At 41.2% G+C, this 20,273-nt stretch overlaps 1 protein-coding gene across 1 annotated transcript; it reads right to left on the bottom strand.

Moving 5' to 3' along the window:
- Positions 1-354: 354 nt before the first annotated feature.
- Positions 355-3,698, bottom strand: LOC137297872 (putative uncharacterized protein DDB_G0286901). The gene is made up of 4 exons (XM_067829841.1): positions 2,887-3,698; positions 2,471-2,743; positions 1,931-2,176; positions 355-1,666 (listed from the first exon to the last, which is right to left on the bottom strand). The coding sequence occupies exons 1-4, from the start codon at positions 3,696-3,698 to the stop codon at positions 355-357; spliced, it is 2,643 nt and encodes an 880-aa protein (XP_067685942.1).
- Between the last annotated feature and the right edge of the window lie 16,575 nt (positions 3,699-20,273).

Here is a 20,273-nt window from a genome sequence, read left to right as displayed (position 1 = left end):
AAAGGAAGAGGTTCGTTAAACCGGAAATTTGTTAATCCGGGCGACTTTTTTGTAGAGATCGTACGGATTAGCCAGTTGTAACTGCCTATTATTAAATAACACGGTTGGTGTAGGCATCAGGGAGCCTTGGGTATCGGGATGTGTGTGTGTGTGTGTGTGTGTGTTTGTGTGTGTGTGAATGTTTGTTTTTGTCAGTGAGTGAGTGCGTGTATGGGAGTTGAAGATGCATTTTAACTTCCTATCTGCAAAATCTGTTTATTTGTTTTTAAAGATAATACACTGTCATTAATTGATACTCACTGCACTTCTTTAAGTTTTCATGTTCTTTATTGGAAGATACGACACCGTCTGCCTTCAAACAGTTCTCGCACTATTGATACCTGAAGCTGAGAGATCGATGTCACATTGTTTTATTTCAAACATCATGTCATGCCAGTGAGGAAAACGTGAGTGGAAGGTGATAATTGAGTGCAGCAGCATCTGTGCAATCATCAGCCGATGTTTATCTCGCAATGTCGCCATTTTGGCGGTATTGGACATGCTCCAATCTTTGCTTTTGATGGTCACTTTGCTGTCGTTAATGTTGTTGATGGACATGTTGTTGATGGACGTGTTGTTGATGGGCATGTTGTTGATGGACATGTTGTTGATGGACATGATGTTGATGGACGTGTTGTTGATGGGCATGTTGTTGATGGACATGTTGTTGATGGACGTGTTGTTGATGGTCGTGTTGTTGATGGACATGTTGTTGATAGACGTGTTGCTGATGGACATGTTGTTGATGGACATGTTGTTGATGGACATGTTGTTGATGGACATGTTGTTGATGGACATGTTGTTGATGGGTATGTTGTTGATGGGCATGTTGTTGATGGACGTGTTGTTGATGGGCATGTTCTTGATGGACATGTTGTTGATGGGCATGTTGTTGATGGACGTGTTGTTGATGGGCATGTTCTTGATGGACATGTTGTTGATGGGCATGTTGTTGATGGACGTGTTGCTGATGGACATGTTGTTGATGGACATGTTGTTGATGGACATGATGTTGATGGACGTGTTGTTGACGGACATGTTGTTGATGGACATGATGTTGATGGACATGTTGTTGATGGACGTGTTGTTGATGGGCATGATCTTGATGGACATGATGTTGATGGACATGATGTTGATGGGCATGATGTTGATGGACATGTTGTTGATGGACATGTTGTTGATGAACATGATCTTGATGGGCATGATCTTGATGGACATGATGTTGATGGACATAATGTTGATGGACATGTTGTTGATGAACATGATGCTGATGGACATGTTGTTGATGGACATGTTGTTGATGGGCATGATCTTGATGGGCATGATCTTGATGGACATGATGTTGATGGACATGATGTTGATGGGCATGATGTTGATGGACATGTTGCTGATGGACATGATGTTGATGGACGTGTTGTTTATGGACGTGTTGTTGATGGACGTGTTGTTGATGGGCGTGTTGTTGATGGACGTGTTGTTGATGGACATGTTGTTGATGGACATGATGTTGATGGACATGATGTTGATGGACATGTTGTTGATGGACGTGTTGTTGATGGACCAGTTGTTGATGGACATGTTGTTGATGGACATGTTGTTGATGGACGTGTTGTTGATGGACGTGCTGCTGATGGACATGATGTTGATGGGCATGTTGTTGATGGACATGATGTTGATGGACGTGTTGTTGATGGACATGTTCTTGATGGACATGTTGTTCATTGACATGTTGTTGATGGTTATGTTGTTGATGGACGTGTTGTTGATGGACATGTTGTTGATGGACGTGTTGTTGATGGACGTGTTGTTGATGGACATGTTGTTGATGGGCATGTTGTTGATGGACATGATGTTGATGGACGTGTTGTTGATGGGCATGTTGTTGATGGACATGTTGTTGATGGACATGTTGTTGATGGACGTGTTGTTGATGGACATGTTGTTGATGGACATGTTCTTGATGGACGTGTTGTTGATGGACGTGTTGTTGATGGGCATGTTGTTGATGGACACGTTGTTGATGAGCATATTGTTGATGGACGTGTTGTTGATGGTCATGTTGTTGATGGACATGATGTTGATGGACATGATGTTGATGGACATGTTGCTGATGGACGTGTTGTTGATGGGCGTGTTGCTGATGGACATGATGTTGATGGGCATGATGTTGATGGACATGATGTTGATGGACGTGTTCTAGATGGACATGATCTTGATGGACATAATGTTGATGGACATGTTGTTGATGGACATGATGTTGATGGACATGATGTTGATGGACATGTTGTTGATGGACGTGTTGTTGATGGGGATGTTGTTGATGGGCATGTTGTTGATGGACATGTTGTTGATGGTTATGTTGTTGATGGACATGTTGTTGATGGACGTGTTGTTGATGGACATGTTGTTGATGGGCATGTTGTTGATGGACGTGTTGTTGATGGGCATGTTGCTGATGCACATGTTGTTGATGGACATGTTGTTGATGGACATGATGTTGATGGACGTGTTGTTGATGGGCATGTTGTTGATGGACGTGTTGTTGATGGGGATGATGATGGGCATGTTGTTGATGGACATGTTGTTGTTGGTTATGTTGTTGATGGACGTGTTGTTGATGGACATGTTGTTGATGGACGTGTTGTTGATGGACATGTTGTTGATGGGCATGTTGTTGATGGACGTGTTGTTGATGGGCATGTTGCTGATGCACATTTTGTTGATGGACATGTTGTTGATGGACATGATGTTGATGGACGTGTTGTTGATGGGCATGTTGTTGATGGACATGATGTTGATGGACATGTTGTTGATGGACATTTTGTTGATGGCATGATGTTGATGGACATGATGTTGATGGACATGTTGCTAATGGACATGATGTTGATGGACGTGTTGTTGATGGACATGTTGTTGATGGACGTGTTGTTGATGGACGTGTTGTTGATGGGCATGTTGTTGATGGACATGTTGTTGATGAGCATGTTGTTGATGGACGTGTTGTTGATGGTCATGTTGTTGATGGACATGATGTTGATGGACATGATGTTGATGGACATGTTGCTGATGGACGTGTTGTTGATGGGCGTGTTGCTGATGGACATGATGTTGATGGGCATGATGTTGATGGACATGATGTTGATGGACGTGTTCTTGATGGACATGATCTTGATGGACATAATGTTGATGGACATGTTGTTGATGGACGTGTTGTTGATGGACATGATGCTGATGGACATGATGTTGATGGACGTGTTGTTGATGGACGTGTTGTTGATGGACATGTTGTTGATGGACATGTTGTTGATGGACGTGTTGTTGATGGACGTGTTCCTGATGGACATGGTGTTGATGGAGATGTTGTTGATGGACATGTTGTTGATGGGCATGTTGTTGATAGACATGTTGATGATGGACATGATGTTGATGGACGTGTTGTTGATGGGCATGTTGTTGATGGACATGTTGTTGATGGACGTGTTGTTGATGGGCGTGTTGTTGATGGACATGTTGTTGATGGACGTGTTGTTGATGGACGTGTTGTTGATGGGCATGATGTTGATGGGCATGATGTTGATGGGCATGATGTTGATGGACATGTTGTTGATGGACATGATGTTGATGGGCATGATGTTGATGGACGTGTTGTTGATGGACATGTTGTTGATGGGCATGTTGTTGATGGACGTGGTGTTGATGGGCATGTTGCTGATGCACATGTTGTTGATGGACATGTTGTTGATGGACATGATGTTGATGGACGTGTTGTTGATGGGCATGTTGTTGATGGACGTGTTGTTGATGGTTATGTTGTTGATGGACGTGTTGTTGATGGACATGTTGTTGATGGACATGTTGTTGATGGACATGTTGTTGATGGGCATGTTGTTGATGGACGTGTTGTTGATGGGCATGTTGCTGATGCACATGTTGTTGATGGACATGTTGTTGATGGACATGATGTTGATGGACGTGTTGTTGATGGGCATGTTGTTGATGGACATGATGTTGATGGACATGTTGTTGATGGACATGTTGTTGATGGACATGTTGCTGATGGACATGATGTTGATGGGCATGATGTTGATGGACATGATGTTGATGGACATGTTGCTGATGGGCATGATGTTGATGGACATGTTGTGGATGGACATGTTGTTGATGGGCATGTTGTTGATGGACGTGTTGTTGATGGACATGTTGTTGATGGACATGTTGTTGATGGACATGTTGTTGATGGGCATGTTGTTGATGGACGTGTTGTTGATGGGCATGCTGTTGATGGACATGTTGTTGATGGACATGTTGTTGATGGGCATGTTGTTGATGGACGTGTTGTTGATGGGCATGTTGTTAATAATATTGCTGATGACGATTATATGACAGGACTGAGTTGCGATAATTCGGCGAGTCACTGAAGTTCGTTACTACGCCATATTCTCTAGCTTTAGATGAGTGTTATTTTCTGAGCTCTTCGATGCGTGTCATGTATATGTAGGTATTTCTCTGGACATGTAAGTTCTGTCTGCTAGTACTGGCGTCCAGCCATTATGTGGGGCTTTATTCATGTTATCAACCACTAGTTCTCTTGTCCCAGATTATGTGCAGGCAATCATGTAAATGGTGGTTCTATGCGCACACAAAGCAAATGTTTATGGTGGAGAGTAGTTGGATTGGTGAATGCCAGTTTGTTTAAAATATATTTATGTTCGGACATCAGCAACTGGGTACCCGGAAGGAAGCGACTATCAGCCATCAACTGAAGGAGATGAAAATATACGTTCAGCAATCAAGTTACTGGGAAGTGATAGGATCTCACATGGTCTACACAGTTACATGCATTGCAAATTCTATGCACATTAATAATGAAGTATATGAAAATATTGTCGTCCTTGACATGAATCAACGAAATGAAAAAAGAAAAATAAACACACACGAAAAAACAAAGCAAAACTGGGACTGAAACATTTTCACAAAAAACTAGACAATTCCAACTTAATGAAAAAACAATTTTCAGTCGTGATTGCGGGAATATTGCTTAAAACGGGGTAAAATCATACTCACTCACTCAAACACCTATCCACCTACCCGCCAACCCACTCCCACCGTCATTCCCTCGCTCGCTTACTCACTCACTCACTCACCCACCTACCCATCCACTCACTCACTCACTCACTCTTCAGCAACAGCTGTGATGTTCCTCAGAAACAGAAACAGTGTCCTTCTCATTGTCGACTTGCACGACATCAGCATGATAGGGTATACGATCATAGACCCTTGAAGATCCGGGTTAGAACTGGTCTTCAGCAATCCATGATTATCGTAAGAGAGTACTAACGGGATAGGGTGGTCAGGCTCGCTGATTTGGTTGACACATGTCATCGTATCCCAACTGCATAGGTCGATATGTTGTTCATCACTTGCTTGTCTGGTCCAGAAAGACCATTGCATTAAACAACAAAATCAAATCAAACCCCTGATATAATACACAGCGACATAAATACGCATTTAATAGATGTAAAACGATTTTCGTTAGAAAGTTTCTTGTCCTTCCACAAGCGGAAGATTGATTGCCCATCGTTGTACAAAACTGTCTTCACTGATAAATATTCGTCCACTTTCAAAGCGCAAAATTTCATCCATGCGAATCTTTGTGCTGTTACACTACCACCAGTTCTGTGCGTATATACTTCCTCGGAAGTATACTGAAGAGCTGTAGCCCCTGAAACTCTCACTGATCAGGCGTACGTGGTCACCCATATTTGCATAAGTCTTTCAGGTAATAATTGTAACATCTAGTTTGAATGGTAACTTCTTAAAATATATAACACTTACTGTCTGCGTATCTAGACTTGCCTCTTTAAAGGATAAAATACCTATACAACCATGCGCTAATAATTACTGTACAGACTTGGAGCAAGGTTAGTGTTTACCAATCCAGATTCTAAACCATGGCATTCGCTGCTCACCCCACACCATGTTGACCTTTTGAAGTGAAGTTGACCTCATGTCCCAATCGTAAGAGGCAACTAACGGGATTTGATGGTCAGCCTCACTGACTAGGTTGACCCATTTCAAGTTCCGTTGTTAACGTTGCTCGTGTCCTTGGATTATGGAAACATTAAGACAGTTGTAAGTGTACGGTTGTCCGAAAGAATATTCCAGATTAAAGAAATCAGGATTAATACTAGGCTTTAACGTACAGAGCATGAATACAAAGTTCTCGACGGTGGAACTGGCAACCTTTCACACACATATGTATATAAAGACACTAGCACAGCCTCGAGTAAAAGAAATCTTCCAGGTACGGTTTAATATTGGTTTTCCGTAACCCAAGCTTGTAGTGACTAACGGTGATCAGACTCGCTGACCTGGTTGACAGACGTCGTCGGATCGATATTGCTTGGTTCGATGCTTATGATGCTGATCACTGGATTGTCTGGTGCAGTCGCGATTTTTTTTACATATAAATGGGATATTGCTGAGTGTAGCGTTCAAGAACCATATCGACTCTGTTTTCTTGTTTTGGGTTCTTCGTCGATTTGTATCTGACATATATATCTTGTCGACAAAGATTCCCTGGGGGTCAGTAGGACAGCTTTGGTAACAAATGATACTTTGCTTCCAAGATAAAAAGTAATTCAGTGTCTTTATCATTTTACCAACGCTACTCTTCATCTCACGCTACGCGTTCGGTTCCAAATGAATTTTAGAGACTATCAATTATGTATAACATTCATCTATTTTCTCAACACAGTACGTGTATCTCCTAATTCAGTGTCTTTATCATTTTACCAACGCTACTCTTCATCCCACGCTACGCGTTCGGTTCCAAATGAAATTTAGAGACTATCAATTCTGTATAACATTCATCTATTTTCTCAACACAGTACGTGTATCTCCTAATTCAGTGTCTTTACCATTTTACCAACGCTACTCTTCATCCCACGCTACGCGTTCGGTTCCAAATGAATTTTAGAGACTATCAATTATGTATAACATTCATCTATTTTCTCAACACAGTACGTGTATCTCCTAATTCAGTGTCTTTACCATTTTACCAACGCTACTCTTCATCCCACGCTACGCGTTCGGTTCCAAATGAAATTTAGAGACTATCAATTATGTATAACATTCATCTGTTTTCTCAACACAGTACGTGTATCTCCTAATTCAGTGTCTTTACCATTTTACCAACGCTACTCTTCATCCCACGCTACGCGTTCGGTTCCAAATGAAATTTAGAGACTATCAATTCTGTATAACATTCATCTATTTTCCCAACACAGTACGTGTATCTCCTAATTCAGTGTCTTTACCATTTTACCAACGCTACTCTTCATCTCACGCTACGCGTTCGGTTCCAAATGAAATTTAGAGACTATCAATTCTGTATAACATTCATCTATTTTCCCAACACAGTACGTGTATCTCCTAATTCAGTGTCTTTATCATTTTACCAACGCTACTCTTCATCCCACGCTACGCGTTCGGTTCCAAATGAAATTTAGAGACTATCAATTCTGTATAACATTCATCTATTTTCCCAACACAGTACGTGTATCTCCTAATTCAGTGTCTTTACCATTTTACCAACGCTACTCTTCATCTCACGCTACGCGTTCGGTTCCAAATGAAATTTAGAGACTATCAATTATGTATAACATTCATCTATTTTCCCAACACAGTACGTGTATCTCCTAATTCAGTGTCTTTATCATTTTACCAACGCTACTCTTCATCCCACGCTACGCGTTCGGTTCCAAATGAAATTTAGAGACTATCAATTCTGTATAACATTCATCTATTTTCTCAACACAGTACGTGTATCTCCTAATTCAGTGTCTTTACCATTTTACCAACGCTACTCTTCATCCCACGCTACGCGTTCGGTTCCAAATGAATTTTAGAGACTATCAATTATGTATAACATTCATCTATTTTCTCAACACAGTACGTGTATCTCCTAATTCAGTGTCTTTACCATTTTACCAACGCTACTCTTCATCCCACGCTACGCGTTCGGTTCCAAATGAAATTTAGAGACTATCAATTATGTATAACATTCATCTATTTTCTCAACACAGTACGTGTATCTCCTAATTCAGTGTCTTTACCATTTTACCAACGCTACTCTTCATCCCACGCTACGCGTTCGGTTCCAAATGAAATTTAGAGACTATCAATTCTGTATAACATTCATCTATTTTCCCAACACAGTACGTGTATCTCCTAATTCAGTGTCTTTACCATTTTACCAACGCTACTCTTCATCTCACGCTACGCGTTCGGTTCCAAATGAAATTTAGAGACTATCAATTATGTATAACATTCATCTATTTTCCCAACACAGTACGTGTATCTCCTAATTCAGTGTCTTTATCATTTTACCAACGCTACTCTTCATCCCACGCTACGCGTTCGGTTCCAAATGAAATTTAGAGACTATCAATTCTGTATAACATTCATCTATTTTCCCAACACAGTACGTGTATCTCCTAATTCAGTGTCTTTACCATTTTACCAACGCTACTCTTCATCTCACGCTACGCGTTCGGTTCCAAATGAAATTTAGAGACTATCAATTATGTATAACATTCATCTATTTTCCCAACACAGTACGTGTATCTCCTAATTCAGTGTCTTTATCATTTTACCAACGCTACTCTTCATCCCACGCTACGCGTTCGGTTCCAAATGAAATTTAGAGACTATCAATTATGTATAACATTCATCTATTTTCCCAACACAGTACGTGTATCTCCTAATTCAGTGTCTTTACCATTTTACCAACGCTACTCTTCATCTTCATTGACGCTTCGGTAGCCTTATGGGCAAAGCGTTAGCTTGCCACGCAGAAGGCCCAGTTTCGATTCCCTACATGGTTAAACTGAGAACAACCCGTTATGGCACTCCACGACGTTAATGAACCCGCTTCCTAACTCTCTCTTCTTGTTCAAACCGAAAACATTCTTGAAGATTCGGATTAGAATTGATCTTCAGTAATCCATGCTTGTGTTTAAAAAGGCGATAAACGCGATCGGGTGGTTGGACTCACTGCCTTGATTGACACGTTTTGTCGTATCCCAGTTGTCTAGTACGATGCTCATGCTGTTGGCCACTGGATTGTCTGGTCGATACTCGAATATTTACAGACCGTCACCATGTAGTTGGAATACTGTTGAAAACTAAACTCACTCACTCACCCAAACTTGAAACAAACGCTGACACACACTTGTTGATTCAGAAGTACATGCATACTGGTTTTGATGGGCGATTTCAACTAATGTTTCAATTAGGATACACAAAATGCTAATATTTTGAGTCTAAGACAAGGAACAGCGTTAACTGCACACATTCAAACACGGAGGGTGTGTGAAGGTTAAAAGATGATATTGACAGTCCCCGAGCTGTCTCCGACAATGCCGTGCGTGTCTATTTCAGTCAATCACGACATATGGCGTGGATGGCAGATATGACAGTTAGTCCTTTATAGATCCGCCCTGACCTAAACAGTGACATGAAGGTGGCGATAATTATACATGTTACGGATGCACTACAACGACAATGGGGTTCATTCGTTGGTTAAATGTGAAATGAAAATTTCTACATAAATGATGTGGACACATGGCCTCCCTAAAAATATTGCTAAAGCAGTTTCTCTATTCTCCTCATTTAGCACAGTTTTTACCACAATTAATATTCCAAACCAGCACAATTCAGTTTAGCTCATACGAAGGATAAACCTCCACAGGATATTAATGTGGACGTAAGATAATTTGGAGGCGAGAACGGAAAGCTAGCGATAAAGTCAAAACCGCCTCGTCCTTCCTTACTTTATTCTTTGTGAACTGGACGAAAAAAGATATCCTGAGTACTGACCACCTCACACGAATAAGCATGTGAGACAATTTAACCCAACACTCTAGCCCTTCGGGCGGTAGGGAGGCCCTGTGGATAAATTATTTGCTCGCCATGCAGAAAACCATTGTTCAATTCTCCTCATGAGTACGATCTGTGCCCATGGAATAAAGAGCTCGAATATTGGTGCGTGCGGCATAAAACTAAACTCACTCACCCACTCATCTGCTAATAGGTGATAAAGAAGAGTTTAAAGCAAAAGAAATTTCACAGAAAATAATTCAGTTGGCCAAGGGTAGTCTCACTGACCGACCGGAGCAACGATTTTTATGCAGTATGTTCAGGAGAAGAGCAGCTTCTCAGAAACGTGAAGCCGAAGGCTCTCCGTCAGCTGATCAGGACCAGCCACTTCCCACTCGTAACCCACCCATTTCCTGAATGACACTGGGGGAGTGCACAGGTTTGTTGCCAAGTAGACGTTCCTTCTGACACTCCTAATGCTGAAGGCTGCAGCGTTGAAGTGACAACACATTCTCCTTAAGGTTCTTGCTGTCAGCAGGCAGCGCTTCACGAGAGAGGCTCCATTGTTAGTCGATCTCACAGTCCCTAAACGGCATTATATTCCCAACTGCCTTGGCCGTCTTGCAATGTTAAAACCTTAAATGAATCGAGTCTAGATTATATTCTTCGGTTTCTAAATCTCAATTTTCAATTTAAATGGGAATATTTATTGCTATCCAAAATTATTCACAGACTAAGCGTTCCTCTTTCCCATTCGTTGTTTTGGACAGATAGCAAAGGCTTGGACGAGCGCTTTGAACACGTAATAGTTACGTTGATATGTGCGCTATATAGAAATCCTATATAATAAAATAACAAAAATAATCGATATTGAACCCACCAGCCTAAAACTACCAATTAATGTTTACGAAAAAACAACATTTTAGCAATTACAAAATCTGAACATATTTCTTACTGAATCAGTCTTCGACCCATACATCTCAATCCATCGTATTTCTACCATTCTCCCGGAAATGACGTGTTAATATGGCCATCCTGTTGAGTACACGCGTACTTCCTTTTTTTTGCTTAGGTGCAAACACTAGGTGCGACAGGGCCAGTATCGAGAAGTCATTGGTTAAAATAATGTCACGAACAGAAACAAGGACTTTCCTCAAAAGCTTATTTGTATGACGTAGCTCCTGCTAACGGTGATTTAATAATCCTGTGAGCAAAGTATACAGCCTTGAATAGGATTCTTGATTTGTCAATGTCATGCTCTTTCGATGCGTATTTAGTAATGATTATAAATGACGACATGATATACTTAAAACAACCTTCCATGGATAAATAATGTCAGTCAGACTTTACTTTATTCACCTTATCAGTATTAATACTTGAAACGTCTAACTGATGCTAGCTGGTGGTATTATGTACCTGAATGCCTCGGTGTTCCATGCGAGGATAGTGAAAATAGTCGCAGAGAAATATCTGTGACCACAAGTGTTTAACATAAACAACTGAAACAATAATCGTTCCATGGAGGGTAAGCATGGAACGATAAAAAGAACAATCGTTTTGTCCATGGATATTTAACATGGAATGCTGAAAAAAAATCGTTGTGACCGCGGGTGCTTAACATGAAACGATGAAAGTAGAATCGTTGCCCATGCATGGATGTTAATCTTTGTGGGTTCGAATCTGCTGCTGTCTCGTCCATCAGTATATTGTTGTGAAACCAAAATCAGTCAGAATTTTCGGTTACAGTAATTGTGTTTTCTGTGACAACATACACCAAAATGCCATCGTTGAATATATGTTGAATGTATATGCACACGCATGACATCCTTTGAATGTCAACGTGTCCAAACTAAGGAGATCGATGCCCATGTTCTCAAACACTGGATGGTCTGGTCCAGTCTCAGTTTTTTGCAGAGTGCAAACAAAATATGCACACATTAAATGTTTCTACATTGTCTGATTTGGTTGGGATCACAAGAGAGTGTTGAAAGGTGCTGTTTAACGTAAATGACTTGGGAACTACACATATTCAAAGAGACATATGATCTGATGTATGGTTGACTCATCTCATATCAAGTAAGTTTAGAGTGACCTTTGGGATGAGACGTTTAAATTATGCATCTGCCCAAAAAGAAACAGTCTTTCTTATCTTTAACATTTTCCTTATGACAAAAATGTTATCTTGTCATAATTCCTTTTCAAACAATACTAAGGTGTAATTGATGGGATTTAGTTTTACGATGCATTTGGCAATATTGCAGCAATATCACGGCGGGGGATACCAGTTATGAACTTCACACACTGTACCCATTTGGGGAATCGAACCCGGGTCTTCGGCGTGACGAACGAAAGCACTATCCACACGAATACCTCTCCTGCTTAGACTTACGTGCGTTGGATTATATTGCTGTATATTATATTTTGCATCCCATAACCTCATCTCATCATGAGAGACCCGTGAAGGTCCCGGGGTAGAATAGGCCTTCAGCAACCCATGCTTGCCATAGAAGGCGACTATACTTGTCGTAAGATGCGACTAACGGGATCGGATGGTCAGGTTCGCTGACTTGGTTGACAGACGTCATCGGTTCCCAATTGTGCAGATCGATGCTCATGTTGTTGATCACTGGATTGTCTGGTCCAGACTCGATTATTTACAGACCGCCGCCATATAGCTGGAATATTGCTGAGTGCGGCGTAAAACTCAACTCACTCACTCACTCTCACTCATCATGAGGCCTTGTATCATCTTGCTGGCGAATAAACTGTATCTAATCATAATCATTTTATATATTTCCATTTATACATTTTATATATTTTTTCAATTACCCGCGGAATCATCTCATCACTGGTGCGAGCTGGTGTCGGTGACAGTTGTCCAGCTCAGCCGATGCTTGGTAGCCTGTGTTTGACACATCTCACTGTCAGCTGGAAGTTTGCAAATTAGTCACTGTCTGACCATGGTTTGTAGTCGTGTCATGTTGGATTACTCTCATATAGCCAGGATGATAATCCACATCAGTTATGATTAATAACGCTTTCAGGTTCATCAGCTACCTTGGAGGCGGCACACGAGCGTGGCATTTTTCACATATTTGACGTGGCTCGACGAGATAACGAGGGATATACACGCATTGCTGATGCAGTGACTGTATGGTATCTATTGACATGTGGACTGGCCAGTAAACACAGGGTTTGCTAACATGTGCCTTTCCAACAAGTGGTATGGTTGGCAGTGTGCTCTTACTGCATGAGGTATTGGTGACCACTGGTTTCGGAAGCACGAGGTCTGTGTGACTGTGTCGTCTCTCTGGGCAGTTAATGAATGGCTTACAACGTGTGCCTTTCCAACATGTGGCATGGTTGGTAGTGTGCTCCTACAATATGATGTGTTAGTGACCACTGGTTTCTGAAGCACGAGGTCTGTGTGGCTGTGTCGTCTCACTGGGCAGTTTAACACATGGCTGAGAACGTGTGCCTTTCCAACATGTCAGTGTTGGCAGGCTTCACAACATGAGGTCTTGGTGAACATTGGCCTCTGTAGCACGAGGTCTGTGTGACCGTGTCACCATACAGCCTATGACCACAGGGTTTAGAAAATATGCCTTTCCAACATGGGATGGTTGGCACTTTGCTCTTACAAAATGAGGCCTTGGTTATCAATGGCTTCCATGGCACCAACTAGGTCTGTGTGACTGTGTCCTTTTACTGACCAGTGATTGCAGGGACTACAACATTTCCCGTTCCAAAATGTGGCTTGGTTGGCACTGAGCTCTTACAACAAAGGGCTTGGTGGCCACTGGCTTTTGTAGCACGAAGTCTTTGTGACGGTGTTCTCTTACGGCCAGTAGATACATCGTTTACAACATGTCTCTTGGCGACCACTTGCGCTTAAAACGTGTTGTGTGAGACTGTGTGCTCTTGCAAAGTTTGAACTGAATGACGGTGTGCTTATAAAATGTGACTTTGGTGTCTTATTCTATTTAATCTGTGTTGCTGACCACAGGTTTCTGTAGCTTGTGGTCTATCTGACAGACTATGTTCCTACAACAGGATGTAATATCATAATACTAATTCACATGCAATAATGCAATAATAATTTCCAAGGTACGCCTGTTCAAGGGCTCGTTTTCAAGAGAACGGTGGAAACGAGCTAACGGCTAAACAAACATGCTTTAGTGACTTCTTGACAGATAGAAAAGGGGCCGCAGGTTTGATGTCCAGTGGGTTTAAGTTCCAGAGTCAAAGAGCATACACAGAGGAGGCATTTTCAGCGAGCAGAGTAGACGTTGAGTTGTAAGAAGAGTACGTACGAGTGAGTGAGTGGGTGAGTGAGTGAGTTTGGTTTTACACCGCTATTAGCAACAATCCAGCGACATCACGGCTTGGAACACCAGAAAATTGGCCTCACACATTGTACCCATGTGGAGAATCGAACCCGGGTCTTCGGCGTGACGAGCGAACGCTTTAACCACTAGACTAACCGCCCGAGAGTACGTCCGAGGAGTACGTGAGATGACAATTGAATGTGATACGATGCTCAACAGGAGGCCAGTGGAGTTACCTTCGGAAGGATGAGATGTGCGACTTGGTATGGTTGACTGTGATGTGGTTGGCTGTGTGATGCTACAACTTGAGATCCTTGGAGAACACAGGCGCCTACAACAGGCGGTCTGACTGACTGAACTTTTACAGCATATGGTGTGGATGACTGAGCTCTCTTACAAAGACTATGCTCTTGACACATGTGCGTCCAATGCAATATCGACATCTTGTTAGAGCGAGCGTTATTTAACATCCGTCATCACTCTCGGGTTCAGTTCGAGATATGTACGCTTACAAAAAATGTTGAAATTATTCATTAAAGGCGTACAAAATGACTCACCGGAAGTTCTCAGAATGAAGGCGTGTAACTTGCTGTGTCTGTGTTCATAGATTTGACAGTTGCGATTTGTATGAGGACTGACAAATGTAGTCGAACTTATACTCATTGTAGACCGACACTGAAAATGATAAAAAGGTCGCGCTGTAAGTAGGCGCATCTATTTATCCGTTTAGGGAAGTGAGTGAGTTTAGTTGTACGCCGCACTCAGTAATTATCCAGGTATAAAGCGGCGCACTGTAAATAATCGAGTCTAGACCAAAGAATCCAGTGGCCAACACCATGAGCATCGATCTGGTTACGATGACATGTGTCAATCAAGCCAGCGAGTCTGACCACCCGATCCCTTTAGAAGAAGGATCTTCACGTTGGTCATTTGCCAGCAAAATAATCCCAAAACAAAACAGGTTTGTACTGACAGGGACATGCTGGTTTGTCCTCTTGGTGGGATCGATGCAAAGAGATATTATCGCCCCAAATGTTGTGTAATGAACAAACAATTCGGTCCATTGACACAACAGTATTTGCACATTGACTACGTTGGGTCAATGAGAGAAATCGTTATGTAATGAATATGTGGCTTGGGGAACAGAAACAGTAACACTTGTGACGAATGAAGTCATTGCTTAACCTTACCTTTTTATGCCAGTGAACGTGTAACATCGCCCTCAGAAAGAACAACCGTCGTGTCCATGAACAAATGACATAGACCACAGAAGCAACAATTACTGTGTCCATAAACGACAAACATGGACTACCGAATCAGCTGTCGTTATATAATGAATGTACATCACGGATAACAGAAACAGCAATCTTTGTGCCAGTTAATCACACTGAAACAACATCTGTAAATGAATGTAATAACCCTCGCGTCGCGAAACAACAAACGTTCTGTCCATGATGTTATAACCTTTGTGTCAACTGTCGTGTAATATTGACACTGAAACAACAAACGGTCTGTCCATGAATGTTATAACCGTTGTGTCAGTTATCTGTATATCACTGACATAGAAACAGCAATGATTCCGTCCATTAATGGTCGTACCACTAATAGAGTAATCACTTTTTTCCTGAATCTATTAAAAGAACCTCTAACGCTCTGCCGATGAATATTTCACGGACAACTGAATCAGCAGGCGTTGTCACGTTTTGTTCTTGAACATTGTCCTGCAAAAGAACATTTGACCGCCTAGAACATGTCCCCCTTGGGGTTGTACACAATGCGACAATATACGTCGCGAAATATGGTGTTCATTAAGCTCAACAGACCTTTCACCGATGCTGGTTCGTGCGAGTAAGGCATTGTACAAGGCGCTTTGCTGACACCACGCTCCTCTTCATCTGAAGCTGATCGGAAGAAAATTGTTTCAAAGAAACACGTTTCCTTTGAATTGTTTTAAACGTGAAACCCGTTGCTCATTTATCAGTTGTTTCCCCTATATGCCACGACGCTTTTGTACGAATTGTATCAGATAAACGCCTCACAATAGTACAATGTTTCCAATGAAATATTATATTATTAAGACGCTTATTGACTCCCGCTACAGACAGAAACAGTGTTAATGATTGACGAACTTTTAAAGACTATTTTATATGATCACTCAACTTTGTGGCAGTAATTGTCGTAAATTCAGCCCAATTTAAACATGGAATTCATTCACCAAATACGCATTTCGTTTTAGATTTATAGTAATTTATCAAATACTATTTTAATAATAATGCATTTCTATGAAACGGATTAAACACAATGACCTCATTAAGGTTTGCTATTGTGCTCCACATCGGGCATGTGGTCTAGCATCCATATTCAAGAAGTATAAACTAAATTAATATAATTGTTAATGTCTGAAGGATCTCAAGACCTGACATTTTATGAATACATATACACCCGATCGTCTTTCCAGCACACGGATTCAAATATTCTCCCGAATCGTCACCTGAAAGCTCGGAACTGATGTCACTCTGCTCAAGCCGTTGTGACATGTCTACGATTATTTCAACCTTGTTGGCGGTTGGCCCCTGTTCTTGAGGTCACTCAATTCCCAGTTTCGATTCCAACATAATTAGAATGTGTACAACAAATTCCGTGTCGTTATACTGATTAAATGGTTACACAAGAAGCTTAAAACAATAATTACTCATTGTTAACTTAACAGTTGCTGACATGCGTCTCCAAGTTTCATTTACCATACCTTTCTCCATGGTACGTGTATTCTCAGTATGCTCCTCCTGAAACGGGGCAGAGCTTGGAATACCTAGTGGTATAAGAGTTCACTTGTCACGGCAAATGTTCAGTTTCACACATAAATAATGTCTGTGAAACCCTTCTGTTTTGGTGTCAATAGAAATATTTATGGAATTTTGTTTAAGTGGCGTAAAACCCAACTCACTCACTCCTACAAGCCTCAAATGTTTTAAGGTTTCTTGCCTGTTTGCATTTCGTTACCGAAAGGACGAGTATGTTCAGTGTGATCCTTAACCCAACCATTGACTAAAATCATGTGGGGAAGGTCGGTAGTTTGAATCCCGATACCATACCAAAACACCATTTTTTCAGTTACGTGTTCCGCTTCCAGCGTTAAGTGAATAAGCCAAGGTCAGGCGGATCTGAATTTGTTTCCCGTGTCCCCAAAGGATATGCTTGTTAACAGACTGGTAGTCCTGTGGTTAAAACGTCCGCTCGTCATGCCAAAGACCTGGGTTTGAACATATGTATAATATGTGAAACCCATGTCCCGTGTCCCCCGACATGATATTGGTGGAATAGTGCTAAAGCGGCATCAAACTGAACTCACTCACTGTTAAAATACGTCATGGTTTCTCGGTAGACTAGCACAATAGAACAATGAACCTGAAAGTTTGACAGTACATTCAGCCACCCCACACCACACACCCATACACCCAAAGACCCAAACACCCCAACGCACCACACACCATCCACCCGTATTAGCTACAAAGCTAACTCCGTTGAATCCTCTTTCAATGTTTCTGAAAAAAGCCATAAAACAGCAAGCACTCTTCTTTCCCCTCTGACAACAATGGCCAACATTCCACGTGTACTGTTATTATATAACTGGAATCATCAAGTCCTTCGCTCTCCTTGCTTCCATTAATCCCTATAATCGCTCCGATAGACCCTGCCATCACCATTACGATGATTCCTTTGAAGTCGATATCCCCGTTACCAAACATTTCACTGATGATATCAGGAACGTAGAACGTAACAAATTCACGTTCTAATAGTGTTTAAAGGAATAATATTCATATTATCTTGATACAAACATGAAACATCACACAGAATTTGTATATATTTTCGTTTAGTTTTTTTTTCGCTCGATAACGCCAAATGCTAATGGATTTGAGGAATGTGATATTGATTTGTTAGAAAGATATATTTTGCTTTGAATTACAATTACATAAATTCTCACATCGGCAACATTGCATTCTCATTAGTGGTAAAAATGAGCGAGTAAGTAAATAAGATGACAACAGTGTATCTGTGCCGGATCGATTTCAGTGGCAATGAAGTCTTATCACCGGTGTTAAAAATCCATCATCAGTTCTTTGATGTTTACGAGTGGCATGTTACATAATATAGACAATGTAAGGGACACAACTCTGTAATTATATAATGTATGTGTCTCACATGAATGTTGTGTATTCAACCGCGCTCGTCTATTTGTGTCGAATTTGACAGTTTAAAGGAACATTTGCCGTGTCTTTGCATGTGTTTATGATATGTACCACTGACAGGACACGCTGACTCGCCTTTCCTCGAGAAGCGATTTTCGTCAGTCAATGAACACATGGTTATATTGTCGACATCGTATCAAAGTCCTCTCCTAGCAGACCCATGAAGGTCCCGGGTAGAATAGGCATTCAGCAACCCATGCTTGCAATTGCCATAAAAGGCGACTATGCTTGTCGTAAGAGGCGACTAACGGGATCGGGTGGTCAGGCTCGCGGACTTGGTTGACACGTCATCGGTTCCCAATTGTGCAGATCGATGCTCATGTTGTTGATCGGTGGATTGTCTAGTCCAGACTCGATTATTTACAGACCGCCGCCATATGGTTGGAATATTACTGAGTGCGGCGTAAAACTAAACTCACTCACTCACTCTCGTAGCACAGTCTGCTTATATGGAGGTGAGAGTGTATAGTTTTACGTCGCTTTCATTCCGGCAGAAGTTCAGCAATATCACGATGGAGGCACAAGTATGTGGGGAATCGACCCAGGGTCTTCAGTGTGACCAGTAAACCTTTACCCACCTCCCCAGTTGATGTGGAAACTAAGGGATTTGTCGGTTTCATTTGGCACAAATATGGAATGGTTGTTAAGTTGTTTAGTAAATAAAGTTGTCAAGTTAATAAAATGATTCTTGGTGCTTTTTTACGTCGATGAAAAATAAATCACACGACAGGATATTCATATATTTACATCTAATTATAATCATTCTAAACCAATATTTTACACAATTAATAAAATGTAACTGCTCAAGGTTCACAAACACGTACAATGATTAAATTTGTCGTTTTTGTGTATTCCGCTCTCTTACAATTTGTTTAGATAGTGTATGTAATGGTGATGTATTAATCAGGAGGATATGCATGTTTACCAAACCAGCTTTTTTTAGAAAAAAAATATATTTTAAAACAAATCCGAAGAGAGTTTATACTGATGTGAATGCTCGGACCTGGGGTATGTGTGTCGTGTGTTCATGGAGTAACGAATAATGCATGACTGTCTTTCCCTTAATCTCTATTTGCTCATGTCAATGTCATAATATTTGTGGTATTGTTTTATACATGAACGTTATACTGTCTGAGTGGCTGATTGAGTGAGTACATTTAGGATTGCACCACATTCAGCGCTATTCTAGCTATATGGCGGCGGTCTGTAAATAATCGAATCTGTGTCAGACAATCCAATGATGAGCAGAATGAGCATCGATCAATACAATTGGCTACCAATGACATGTGTCTACCAAACGAACCTGGCCTGACCACCCAATCCCGTTAGCGGGCTCTTAGTGAAGATCAGTTTTAGCCCGGATCTTCATGTTTAGCTGAGCGAGTGAGGATAGGAGTTGAAGGTATATTTCAGCTGTTCTTGCTATATCACAAAAGACTTTCAATATTTATGTCAAACTACTAATGTCTTAATAAACCCGACTACAATTTAACACGTATTTGTTGGGAAAAAAAAGCCTTCATGTCACTTCTGAATATATCTGATTTATTTTCATATTGTTTATGTATGACAGTTATGTGCGCTTAAACACATATATACGTGTACAGTAACCGGACGTGTCTGTTCTGTGCAGTTTCTTAAAGGGAACCTATTACTCACGTCGTCGTTGTTAACATGTCAAGCTACCGTATTCCAGGTGTGTTAGACTGTCATATTTGTTGCCTTGCGTGTCAACACACCTACAGCGTCTAGATTGATCATATTTGCGCATAACAGG

Source organism: Haliotis asinina, chromosome 10 (genome assembly GCF_037392515.1).
Source record: "Haliotis asinina isolate JCU_RB_2024 chromosome 10, JCU_Hal_asi_v2, whole genome shotgun sequence".
NCBI lineage: Eukaryota > Metazoa > Mollusca > Gastropoda > Lepetellida > Haliotidae > Haliotis > Haliotis asinina.
Note: the sequence above shows the minus strand (reverse complement) of the source record. Positions and strands in the feature narration are given on the sequence as shown.

What these genes read in the sequence shown, in the direction of transcription:
- LOC137297872 (XM_067829841.1), bottom strand. Translation starts at nt 3,698, where the DNA reads ATGTCCATCAACAACACGTCCATCAACATCATGCCCATCAACATCATG. An exon ending in AACATGTCCATCAACATCAT is followed by an intron (nt 2,744 to 2,886) that starts GTCCATCAACAT and finishes AATGTGCATCAG; the next exon opens with CAACATGCCCATCAACAACA. An exon ending in AACATGCCCATCAACAACAC is followed by an intron (nt 2,177 to 2,470) that starts GTCCATCAACAA and finishes CATGTCCATCAG; the next exon opens with CAACACGCCCATCAACAACA.